The sequence below is a fragment of the Passer domesticus genome, chromosome 1 (assembly GCF_036417665.1).
Source record: "Passer domesticus isolate bPasDom1 chromosome 1, bPasDom1.hap1, whole genome shotgun sequence".
Lineage (NCBI taxonomy): Eukaryota > Metazoa > Chordata > Aves > Passeriformes > Passeridae > Passer > Passer domesticus.
Genome location: NC_087474.1, coordinates 13800052 through 13812435, shown reverse-complemented (window position 1 = coordinate 13812435; position 12384 = coordinate 13800052). Strand labels below are relative to the sequence as shown.

Here is a 12384-nt window from a genome sequence, read left to right as displayed (position 1 = left end):
TAGTGCTGGAACAAAAATTTCAGCTGGCACCAATACATAATGTTGGCCCTTCAGTATCCTTTGAGTGGTCATGGCCCCAAAAAAATTATATTCAGGCTTTAAACTGATTTTAAACCAGAACCAAATCTGATATAGAGCCTGATCTGAGGAATATAAAAAATTAACTATTTCATCTGATACACATAGCTTTCCCCTGATGTGTTTGTGCAGATCCCTCATCTTGATTTCTTAAAAGAAAGCTAACTGCAGGAACCAGACAAGATCTTTCAAGCACCGAAGAAACCCAATGTGGTGACATACACAGTTTCATGTTGGTCACAACAAATGTACCATTAGCTTGGACTTCCTGAATGTCTCAAGTGTTTGCTTACACTTCTTTCAATTAAAAAGGATCCTCTCCCCTCTCCAAACTAATAAATAGAATATTAAGACAACTTCACTGCACAAAACCATACTAGATATTGTAATAACAAAATGCTTTATTTTTTGGGAATACAAGGAAAGGTGTGACATCCTCATAATCAAATTGCTTTAAAAAGGCATTCTTCCTTTGAAAAAGGTAACACTCACAACAAAAGGTGACCAGTGAACAAGCCCTCTCATGTAGCAGCAGGAATTCCTCCCTTACAGCCAAAGGCAGGGTTTGAATAATGCACAGCCACAGATTCCAACTCAATCGATATTTTCTAGTAGGTTAGGGCACAGGCTCAGCACTGCTCGGTGCGACAGCCCAGAGGGAGGCTGACAACACACCTCTGAGACAGGGCTTTCACAGTTCTCACCCAGGCTGCTTTGCAACAAACCACAAGACTTCACCATTACCACAAGAAGACACTGAGAAAGCCACAAGGTTACTAATCATCTCGCTCATCTCCAAAAACTTTTCATGCAAGCCCTATGCTCGTGAAATTCTCGTACCATCAGTCTGGTTCCAGCTCAGTGTGTCACCGCACGTCCCCTCTGCTGCCAGCCAGGGCTGTGTGTGACAGGGACACAGCAGACCCAAGGCTCCTGACACAATCCCCTCCTCAACGTAACTGTTTCCTGTACGGCGGGCTCCAAGCTGGGATGTGTTTTAAAGACTGCAAATTTATATCCATAAATTACTTCTGCCCTCTCTGAAGCTTATGTTAGAATTCAAGTTGTTAAAGAAGGGGACTGGGAAGTTCCTAAAACTGTCAGGTTATAAAGCAGGCATTCATAGTTCAGTCCAGTGTGACAGCTCTTTGTCACAAGTGGTATCCATCCATGCTAAGGGGTAACATACATTGGTTTTGTTTAAAAGGGGCTCATGTTGTCTGAAGTGGGTATGGTAAACTCTAAAAGAACTATTGGTTTTCTTTATTCAGGTTAGACATAACAAATATGTCAGATACAGCAGTTAGTCTAGAAAAATACATTTAAAAAAATCTTCAGCAGACCATGCTCCCTGTAACAAAATCTTTCAAAACCAATTTTACAAATTATTCTACATTAATGTAAAAAGAAAATCTTAAATTTAGCATAGTGGATTCCATCAAACATCTATCTATCAAAACATGACTTTCACTATCTGCAGATGTTAGAATTCATAATACATTTTTCTAATGTATCCTGTACATATTAAATAATCTAAAAGGCTCTTCTTGTAGTGCATTAACAATTTAGCAAGCACACTCAGTATTTCTCCAGTACCATTTGCATTACAGTTATTTGCCCGCAAATGTAATTAACATCTAAAAGTGCACACAGTTAGATCTCCCTCCCTCCCCATAACCTGTTTCCCTGCTGAAACCCAGACATCCACTGGAAACATTATGCTACTGTAGCTAATCTACCCATGATTAGAAATGTGTGACTAAAGTGTTCTAAACTATACAGGAACTGACTTATGTACAGGAATCAAAAGGACAGCCTGTATTTACATCAAGAATGAACTTCCACTACCACAGCATCATACCAAGAACTCAATACAGTGTTACAGTCGGTATTTACTTAGGACTTTAGCTTCAGATCAGTATAACACAAAACTTAGCTCAGAACATACCCTGAAAAAAATGAACATGTTTATTAAATATCACTTCTATTATGCCCCACGACAAATAACCACTGCTGGATATTCTTACAAGTTCAGTGTTTGAAATAGTGTAATAGTGTGCTGCTCTATGAAGCAGCAAAGAACTTCCAGAGAGGCTGCAGAGGAAAAAAAAAGGAAGAAAGAAAGAAGTAAAAAAAAATCCAATACCAAACAAACAAAAAAAAGAAAACAAACGAACAAAAAAGCGCCACAAAAAAAAAAAAGGACAGAACAAAAAAAGAAACCAACAAAACAAAACCCAACAACAGAAAAACAGGAGAAAAAGAAGGACAGAGGGCAGCAGACATCAAGGGAAGAATTAGATTTGAACAACTAAACCAAACTGTTAGCACAAGAAGTCTAGGACAGTCACAGCATGCAGAAACCCCTTGGAAAAGTGTCATACAGATCTATGTAGGTTGTAATAAACAAGCTTAAGATGTAACTTCACTGAATTTTTCCATACGAGGAAAAATGGTAGACTTTTCCCATCATATGGAAGAATTTTGAGATTAAATTCCAGATTATCCAGTCTGAGATTATTAGTTTTACTCTCCAAGAAATCCAGTGTATGAACCTATATTAAATTTTTCCAATGATACTTTACAAAGGCAAACTATAAATTTTTCAATTAATTTTTTATATTGAACTTTCCAAAAAAATCTGAAGTGTGGTCTTTAATTTGCATTAAAGTGGTCAAACATTTCTCCTGTTTCTCCCATTCCCAAAAGTGCAAAAAACAAGTTGCTGCTTGGTCCACAAACATAAAACATCATATACAGCAAGAGCTTTTCCTTCTGATAGAGTACTGCTGCCAACTCTTCACTTCCAGATTCTTCTCCAAGAAAAATGTCAGCGTCCAAAGATGGAATTCAATTCCAGCAGAATTAGCTCTACAATCTGATTCTGGTATACTGTGTGGACTGCTATGTTACCAGTCTCTTTCTCTGGTTTTAATAGGGTTGGACCAAAAACTATTGCTATACTTTGATAGGTCATTCGGTTCTTTTCTCCATTTTCTACAACTCTGAAAGAGAAAACAGTACACAAGAAGAGATTAATCAGTGTTAGGACAACAAGATGACAGAAAAAGACACATCCCAAAGCAAATGGCTATTCAGAGTATTTATTTAATGAGCAGTCTTGCTATTAGGACATACTGTTGCTGTAATTCCCCTCTCTATGAAAAAAGTTTTGTTTTGAAATGTCATTCTTGGTCCTCTCACAGTCCCTCTTAAAGGACTTGGCAGCAAACATCACAACTATGCAACATACTGTCTCAAGTCTGGTGCTCTGCGAGCTCATATCCAAACAGACTGATGCATGCTGTTATCAAGTCCAATATAAAAAAATGCAGTAAGAACATTCACTTGGTACTTTAAATTGGATTCTTTATCTCTAAGGAAGGATTAGCAACACAAAGCCCTTCCTTCTGTCTGTTACTTACCTTTTCAGGTGCCTAAAGAGTACCTGCATCGTGTCCTGGTTTGGTTTTGGCAACTGTTTGATTAAATCTTTAACAGCAGGGACACGCTGCCTTGGTTCTTGCTCTGCAAAAGGGTGAGGTTGAGAAACAAAAGTTCAGTATTTTTGTTTAAAACTTGAGCATAAGATTTAAGAGGCTGGGAAGGAAAGCCATGGTTTGCAGTGCTAATCCGAGATAGGACACTGCCACCTCCCGGCCGGCCCCGGCAGCACGGACAGGCAATTCCAGACAAGTCACCCTGTATACACCCAAATCATCCTTCTTATGTCCCAAATCATTTTTAGAATTGTACAGGACTTATCCAAACACCATATGCAAGTTCTACAGACTTACTAATTGCATTGACAAAGTCATTGAAGTGGTTGTAAGTGAACAGCGGCTCTGGCAATTCTCTGAAGAACATTTTTAGAGCTCCTGTAATCACATGTATATCTTCCCATTTACTGTCATTCAAGTCCAGCTTCTCATCTGAGAGAGAGAAAAAAAATAATTAATAATAATACTTCGACTATAAAAGCTCTTTTTTGTTTAATAAACTCAACTATTCTTCTGTATTTATTGATTTCAAAGCAATGAAGACTTGCCCTACTTCAGCACATTCTGTATCCCAATCTGGGATACAGAGCTGCAGCAGCAGATGGAGATGGCTAAACTCTGCCTACTGCACTACATACAGTTCCCCTACTCCTAGGGCATTTTCCAGAAGGGAACAGGAGCTGCTGACATAACACAAAATTTACTGTTAGATCCTGTCAATCAGGAGATGAGAGGTCAGATTCTGGAGGGGCTACACTAAGATACTGCCAGAAGAAAGAGTTTTACACACAGAGTACAGTGAAGAGGAGCTAAGCCCTCCCCCCACTAAAAGGCAGTAGCAAATCTCACTAAAAAACCCATAAACTTACAATTTTCATGCTAGTGAAAGCTTAACATGTTAACTGTTTTTCCATAAGGTGGTGAGTTATTTCATTTGAAATAATTCCCCTTCCTCAAATTCTATTGCCATATTTTTTTAGAATTCTGTTCTAGCAATGCCTCTATGGTTCACATGAAACTAAACCTCCACAATATTGGGTTTTTCATGTAATGTATGTTACTTAGTCAGTTCTGTAATTCTGAAGTAACTTTACTTTGAGGATGACAGTCATTTCTCCTGATATACTACAGTTACAGAGAAATCTTTTTCCTTAGCTTTCTATGGACTTCAACAATCTGAAAATATATGCCATTGTAATATAACTAGAGGAAGCTTACCATGATTGACTGCAAATCTCAGCTTCTGTATCACTGCAAGATTGCCACTAACTCTGTATAAACCATCAATATCTAATCCTGAAACAAAGGGATAAATCCATTTTAATAACTTATATATGTATAGGTCTACTCAGCAAAACTGAAGCAAAGGAAACCCACCTTGTAACAAAGAAATAAAAAGTTAAACTATCCTGTTTTGAAGGACAGGGCATATAAAATAGAGGGGGTTTAATTTGCTGACACAAGTTTGGCAGCATTGAGCTCAAAGTAATCTCTAAAACTTCCTATTCAAGTAGTAATAAGGCAACAGCTCCAAGTTTCCCAAATGAGATCAGATGTCTTGTTTAAGATGCTCTTGGTGGGTGGGCAGGGAATACATGGGAGTCCAACATGCACTAACCAGGTATTTTGTGGATACAATGTTCAATTTTTAATGTATGGTTAAGAAAAACCCAATCAAGTCATGCATAGAGAGCATCTCAAAGTTGTCAAGTGACCAGGTTCACATGGAGAAGGAATGATGCACATGCACACTCAGAGTTACCCAACAGCCTACAGAACTAAAATGGGCTGCCCTTACAGGGCTTTACAGGATTGCACACTCAACCAGAAAAGAAGAAAACTGTGTCTCTGTAGTTGCTACTGCAGTTACTCAGCAGTGATTAGGAGGTACAGAATTTATCTGCAAAGCCACTTGGATGCAGCAGGTGAGTCAGTGCCACTGACAGGGTGAGTGTTGCCAGAATACCTGCAAGTCCCTGTAGCTCCTCAAGGAGTTGTCTGATGCAACACAGCACAGTTACCAGCACCATCTGACATATCCCTTTTCCCCAAATTCCTTTACAGAAAGAACTGATTTGAAGTGTATTGGTAGAAGGAAGAAGAGTTGGAGAGGTAGGAAAAAAAAGCTGTTCATTTCTGTCAGCTTCCCCTCAGGTATTTAAAAAAGGAAAACTTCACTATCTTCACTGCAGTCCTGCCTTTAAAATAAAAAAAAATTTTAAAAAAAAAATGAAGAAAGAAAAATAACCCCTTTCTCACAGTCTTCAGATCACAAATGGAATAAAGCCTGCAGCCACAAGCAAGGTGGCAGTTTGTCAAACTGGAGTAATGCAACAGAAGCAGTTTTTCTCCCCTCCCAGGCCATAAGATAGAAGCATTGACAAAGAGGACTACAGGCTAAATGAAGTTCCCCATGGAAGATGCCTTAGAATTCACATGTATTCCCCTGTAACACTTACCCTGATACTCAAGGGACTGTTCTCAGATTAACAGACTGGTAAATATCTGAATGATGATTATGGAGATTCCATAATCCCCTCTCAGTCATCTTTTCCAAGAGATAAGGCAAAGACAACAGCAAGAAACAGGCAAGAAAACCCACAGAGACTACAGCCAAGTTTGGAGTCACAACCAACAAATTTTCAGCAAAAATGTGAAGGTGTGCTTTACAGCAGAAAACCCAGAATGTCACATGTAGCTTTCAAACAAAGTGTTCTCAGTTGTTAGGTAGGAAATACATATTTTCAATCAAAGCAAACAAAAACTGAGTCCATGTGGATACTGATAATCTCCAGAATTGCATAAAATACAGCAATTCATGTAACTGGCTGAAGGGCATCAAACCAACAGGCTGGTCTTCTGGCAGTCAGTGCATACACAGAGCAGGAACAGAACTTTTTCCTAAAAGTTCATTTCAAGGAAGTTTTAACAGAAGTGACTGTTAGCATGCTTAAACCTTCTAAAAATGAATAGTTGCATTTCAATACTCTCACTTTTAATCTGAAAAAAAAAAACTTGATGAGCTGAGCTCTTCTACTACTTCTTGTAATCCCTCTTCCTTAGGAGCCTTGCTGCCAGGAGGCTGTCCTGTCCTTTCCTCAGTTTGAAATATACTGAAGCAGATTCGTTTCTCAGACATACAATTTCCTCCCCTCTCCCCACTTTGGATCCCACCTATGTCCTCGCTCTTGAAAACCCAATACTAACTCCAGATACAAGTTTCAGATTATCTTCCCCAAATAAACCAACAGCATTTTAAAATTAAAGTGTTCAACATTAAGAATGGTCAGCTACAGAGATTTGTAAACAAAAAATTCAACCATACCATGTTCCTCAACATGCTCAATGCACAGCTTCACGAACTTTGGCACCGTGCTGTTTTCTCTTTGACACAAGCTGGTGAGATTTGAACCAAAAACTTGATCTGGAACCAAGTAAAGAGACTGATTTACAGTGGAACAGGACACGAGTGACAGAACTAGTTCAGGTTAAAACAAACCTCTACAAAGGGCAAAGTCTACAGGATACAATTGTCGCAGCGTTGGAGAGGAAATAGGAAAGTTTTGAAAAGAGTTCTCAGCAGCTCCCAGCGAGAAAAGCTCCCAGTAAGAAGAGAGTCAGCAGCTACACAAATGTGAGCCTCCAAGAAAGGAAGTTTTGCTACTGAAATCCTTTATCCATCAGGTGATACTTCTAAGAGTCATTTCATGAATAATGTTATAAGAAATGCAATGGATTCAAATGCATCCTGTTACACTCCATTCCTGTCCCAAGTTCAACATGCATTTATTGCAATCTTTGTTTAAAATTCAAAGAGATAATGAACTTTAACCGGAGTGAAAGCTTTTGGCATTGCTTGGGAAAAAACCCTGCAAATGTCATCTTTCACTGCACCCACTGTTTAACACAGCATTATATATTAATTTACTTTATTGTAGAGTCTTCTGACATTTTTAAGTTCTGACACAAATCTGTAAATGATTGACTTCAACCTCAGAGCTCTGAATGGATGCAAGTCTGACCATGCATTAGCAACCTGGCTGCAAGGTCAGAATCTAAATACAGATATTTATGGGCAATGGTAAATCTGAATCTTATTTTCAAAACTGCACAATCCAGGGGGAGTATTTTCCATCATAAAGTGGAGGAAAAATGAAAATTAGCTTGGACAGAGAGGAGAATCTTGCGATGTCTGAGTGAATTTTAGCAGCTTGTCAATTCTTCTTGCTCAGATTGTTATCACCAAAATATTTGATAGATCCATTTCTATGGCTTTCACCAAAGTTGCCCAAATAATAGATGGCCTCTTCTGTTCAGATGCATGAGAGTGACATGGGGTCTTGTGACAGAGAAGCAAAGATTCCACTCTTAAAGGAAAGGGTTGTTTGTTGTTTACTCTGTTAAATTAGGTACATAAGTGGCCATCTTCACAGAATCTGTTGTATCTTACTTCAGAGCTTCTGCAAAAGAGAGACTGCTCTTGCATTTGCATCATGCACAGCATGTAGCCCATTTTTCATGTTCAATAATTTCAGTAGATAACAACTCTTGCATCTTGACTAGTGCTTTGGGAAACCCAAACAGCACACCAAACCAATTTTATAGTATGGAAATGGGCATTTAATGGCATTATTAGCTAGATGTGATAAAGGTCAGTGGTCCACACCACCTCGGTGCTGTGGCAGCTACTCACGCAGCGAGCTTTATAAGCAGAATCAGTAGCAAAGGATTGAAAAAGCCCACGCAGCAGAAAGCCAGGCTAGCATGCAGCTGTGGCAGGTAAAGCAATGCAGATTAGGTAGCAGAAGAAAATAGTAGCATGTAACAAAGTAATTTGCTACAATTGCCTTCAACTTCAATAATTTCAGCATATACAGAAGGAGTATTTTTTCTTCACATCTTAAAAAGTAATGTCTGTACTTTTGATTTTCTGTGTAACAAAACTTTAACACAGTTCCTTCTCCACTTACTGCATGCTGCTTCAAGTGGATTTTTTCTTCCAGAACTTTTCACTAGTTTTTCTGCTCATACTGGATTTGCCAAGCTTTCCATTTACTAAGCTTGTTCTGCAGCAGCCACAAAAGTAGACTGGGCTTTTAAATGAAGACTTCTGTATTCTTCATTCATACAATAAATGTAAAGCTGTACAGTGCCCATCCAACTTTTAAAACTTACACCATGCTTTTAAATAAAAAACAAACTCCTCATTCCTTAATGCCTTTATTAAAAATCCAATCATTAGCACGCACATGTACAAATTAAACTTGGCTTAGTGTTCACTGTTGCCAAGGTCAGAAGTTACGTCACTGAGCCATGACATGAATACTAAGTTGTAAAGCAGAGCAAAATGTCAAAGTCTGGGAATAATGTTCCCTTATTCCAAACAAAATTTCCATCATTTACAAGTAAATTATATTTGCAGATACACAAATATATCAAATGCCACATGCAACAGAAGCACACCTGTAAAAGTATGCGGTGAGGCAAATCACAGTAGGATTTGGTCTGGTATTTGCCTACCCAAATGCTATTTTGACCCTAGTAGAACACCACCTACAAGTCCTGCTAAAGCATACAAATAAATAAATAAATGAAGTTTTACAGTGAGTACCAAGTCAATAGTTTACACAAACACATTAACTTAAACCTGTGCAAATACTGTTCTCTCAAATTTCTACAAGTGTGACAAAAAGAAATCTTTCATAACTTTGATTCAAGAGTATCTGTAACACTCTTTGTGAAACAATTAAAACAATGTAAACATTCAAAAAAGGTTATGGGAAAAAGATGTTTAAGTAAAGACTCATGTAACCTCATCCTGGTTTTCCCAAATATTTCATTTCTTATGATATGGCACATGATTGTCTGGTTCCACACGGACTACAACACCCTTTGAAACGGGTGAGCACACGCACTCAGCTTTGTACCCAACGGGCTGCTCTTTCCCCTGTTTGCACAAATGAGGGTCAGATATCTGGATTTCCAGCTCAGAAGGGTGGAATGCAGTGCTTCTTAGCTAGAGAGTCCAAGTCCAAACGGGCTCCTGGGCCCCCAGTTTTCACTGCAGTTCGGCCAGCACTGAGCCGAAGGAGAGGCATCCTCCGAGCAGTTTAATGGCTAGTAACAGCACTCAGAAGTACAGCAATCACCAGTTCCACTATACATCCAAGACTTTTGTTAAACCAACTATACACATGTATTTTACTCTGAAACTAGACCATTTTAACCCCATTTTACACATGAACTACTAAATTCAGCTTTTCAAATTATGTCCTTTGTTAAAAAGGTTCATTTACCCTTAATGTAGCCTTTTTCACGGACAGCTTGTAATGTAGGGCGCCGTGTAAGAAACTTCTTGAGCTTCGTTTTGGTCTTTTTCTGATCTGTGGAGTCTATATTGCTGGGTGCTTTCACTGCTGAAAAGAGAAACATATTTACCATTACTACCCACAGAACCAACACTGCATTTATCAGCCAAGGAACTAACATTAAAAGAAAAAAAAATGATGTTCCAGCACGCAAAAAACCTACTCAAATTTGCAACTCATCCCTAATTTTTCCCTTAACTTCCTGGAACTTCTTGTAAATACCATCCATTTCTCAAACTACCAAGAGACAACCCTGTCACCAAAAAATTGCAAAGCCAACTAAACAGTAGCTTACACATGGAATTGATGTGGAAATTTAAAAATGCAGCTATGTTTCAAAACCAGTCCTGCCTCTCGTTAGGTTAACTATCTTGAAAGAAATAAATACATTTTTGAAAATTACATAGAGAGCCTGGAAGGAAAGGAGAGAAAACAGTTTGCCTGGTAAGTCAGATACTATTTCTGTACATTTGACAACACTTTGAAAATAATTAATTTCACCACTGCTTATTTTCCCCTGTTTTAAATGTGTCATACAACAGGAGCTAAATACATTTCACACTTCTTTTCTTCTTCTTCCTTTTTTGAAGTATGATTAATAAAACATGGAAGAAAATTTACCAAGTGGCATCAAGAAGTAGAATGAACTATATTAAGATTGTTTCCAAACTTCAGTGGTTTCATTTTTAGCAGTCCTTTTGAATTCTTCCCTATTTACACATAATACTGAAGATGCAGAAAATGAAAACTGCCATTGCTAGAATCAATTAATGGAAAATTTTCAACTCACAACGAAGTTTCTTAGAATCTTTATTTTCTTTCTCTTTGTCTTGTTTTTCCACTCCAGGGGAATCTGGTACCTCATCATCTAATGCTTCATCAGACTCTATTACCTGTTGGATTTAAGAAGTTATGCAGTGCTCAGTTGGCCAGTTGAGAAAATACAGCATTAACACACACATTTCCTGCAGACAGTTCTACAATACACAATTTTTCTCCCTAAAATGACATTCAGTTTGTTCTCTCCTGAACTCTAGATGTTAAACATCTTCAGGGACAACACCACTCTGATTTGCAGAGTGAGTAACTTTGAGAAACACTATTTCATCACAAGACTCAATAAAGAAAATGTTGCTGACACTGAACAAAGTGCAACCAGTCTTTCATGATAACACTTCATTACATCAACCAATAAACAACAAAAATTATTTTTGGTTGGGCTTATTTTCCAAATCCAAGAGACAAACATCAGCTATTTAATGATCTGCCACAGAAATTCCTGACTGAAAGAGCAGAAAAAAATTCTAAAGCATTTATCCAATTGGTTTTCTCTATAAGTACAATTTTCTTAATAGAAAATTGAACTATTAGCTGGAAAATCTCACTACTGTCAAAACATACACTGAATTCACTCTGAAAAATAAGTGTACCAGTGTCTAAAATTCTTTCCCAGTGTTCCTGCTATCTCAGCACATTCTCATCAAACACTGACAAGTGAAAACACAGATCATGTTGAAGTGTGGAGGCAGATACCAGCGTCTGCTGATCTTACCTGCAGCCCAGGCTACGTGCGTGACTGCAGACATACCAGGAAACGGGGAAAGAAACTTCCTCAGCTTCAGTACAACACATTCCCTTCCCAAACTGTGTGTCTTACTTCACTTCAACTGAAATGAACTGGACTGCCACGCAGTTGCCAAAATCTGACTGCAGGGTGCCTTCTTTTACAAGGAAGGAAACCCTAAAATGAGGCAGGGTTGTGCATTCCAGAGCACTGAGCAGCAGCATGACTTCCAGAACTAAGATGTACTTTAACCTGTAGGGCAGTATTACCTTCAAACACCTTCATTGCTGTTCCTTTTCAAAAACCTTGGATAGCCTTTTTACACATCACAGATCAATATATTCAACTGCCCAAATAATGTCCCCATTAAGGATCCTCTGCCCCTCTTCAAGGGCCCTCAAAGCTTTTTAGGATTGGAATATTTTTAAATTATTAAATGCTTTTTTTAATCCCAGGAAAAAAGTCACCTGGGATCTAGTTTATAGATAAGTAAATAATAACGTGGAAATTTCTGTGTTTAAAAAAAAGAGCAGCCACATCCTTTGCAGGTAGCTATTCCTCTAGTACAGGATATCGTCACAACAGCAGCCTGAGGGAGCAAAGAGAACAGAATCTGATCTGCCCTTTCTTTTGAGGAAGATCTTGTCATGCTTGCAACAGTACCTTGGCCATGGGAAAGAGATCACAGCTACTATTACCATAAACTTTCCAAAATTAAAAGTTGGCCTTAGATCTGATGGATTTTGTACCCAAAGCTTAAGTGCTTCAAATTATCAGGTAGTCTAATGCACTTTCTTGATTTATGCCTTGTAGTCTTGGGTCTCTTGGGTACCAGCTCCCAGCAGTATACATCACCACTTCCTCCAGAGTGCTG

The 12384-nt window shown here is 38.3% G+C and overlaps 1 protein-coding gene across 7 annotated transcripts in view; it reads right to left on the bottom strand.

The window, feature by feature from the left end:
• Nucleotides 1–459: 459 nt before the first annotated feature.
• Nucleotides 460–12384, bottom strand: part of ARHGAP12 (Rho GTPase activating protein 12) — a 74729-nt gene continuing 62804 nt past the window's right edge. For 5 of the 7 annotated variants that reach the window (XM_064400519.1, XM_064400586.1, XM_064400448.1 and 2 more), the window contains 7 exons: nt 10737–10839; nt 9875–9994; nt 6904–7002; nt 4797–4874; nt 3876–4010; nt 3504–3606; nt 460–3083 (listed from right to left, as the gene is read on the bottom strand). In XM_064400519.1, coding sequence (XP_064256589.1) covers nt 2909–3083; nt 3504–3606; nt 3876–4010; nt 4797–4874; nt 6904–7002; nt 9875–9994; nt 10737–10839 — 813 coding nt within the window. In that variant the 3' untranslated portion in view covers nt 460–2908. The other 2 variants (XM_064400375.1, XM_064400635.1) reach the window with 2 other exon arrangements.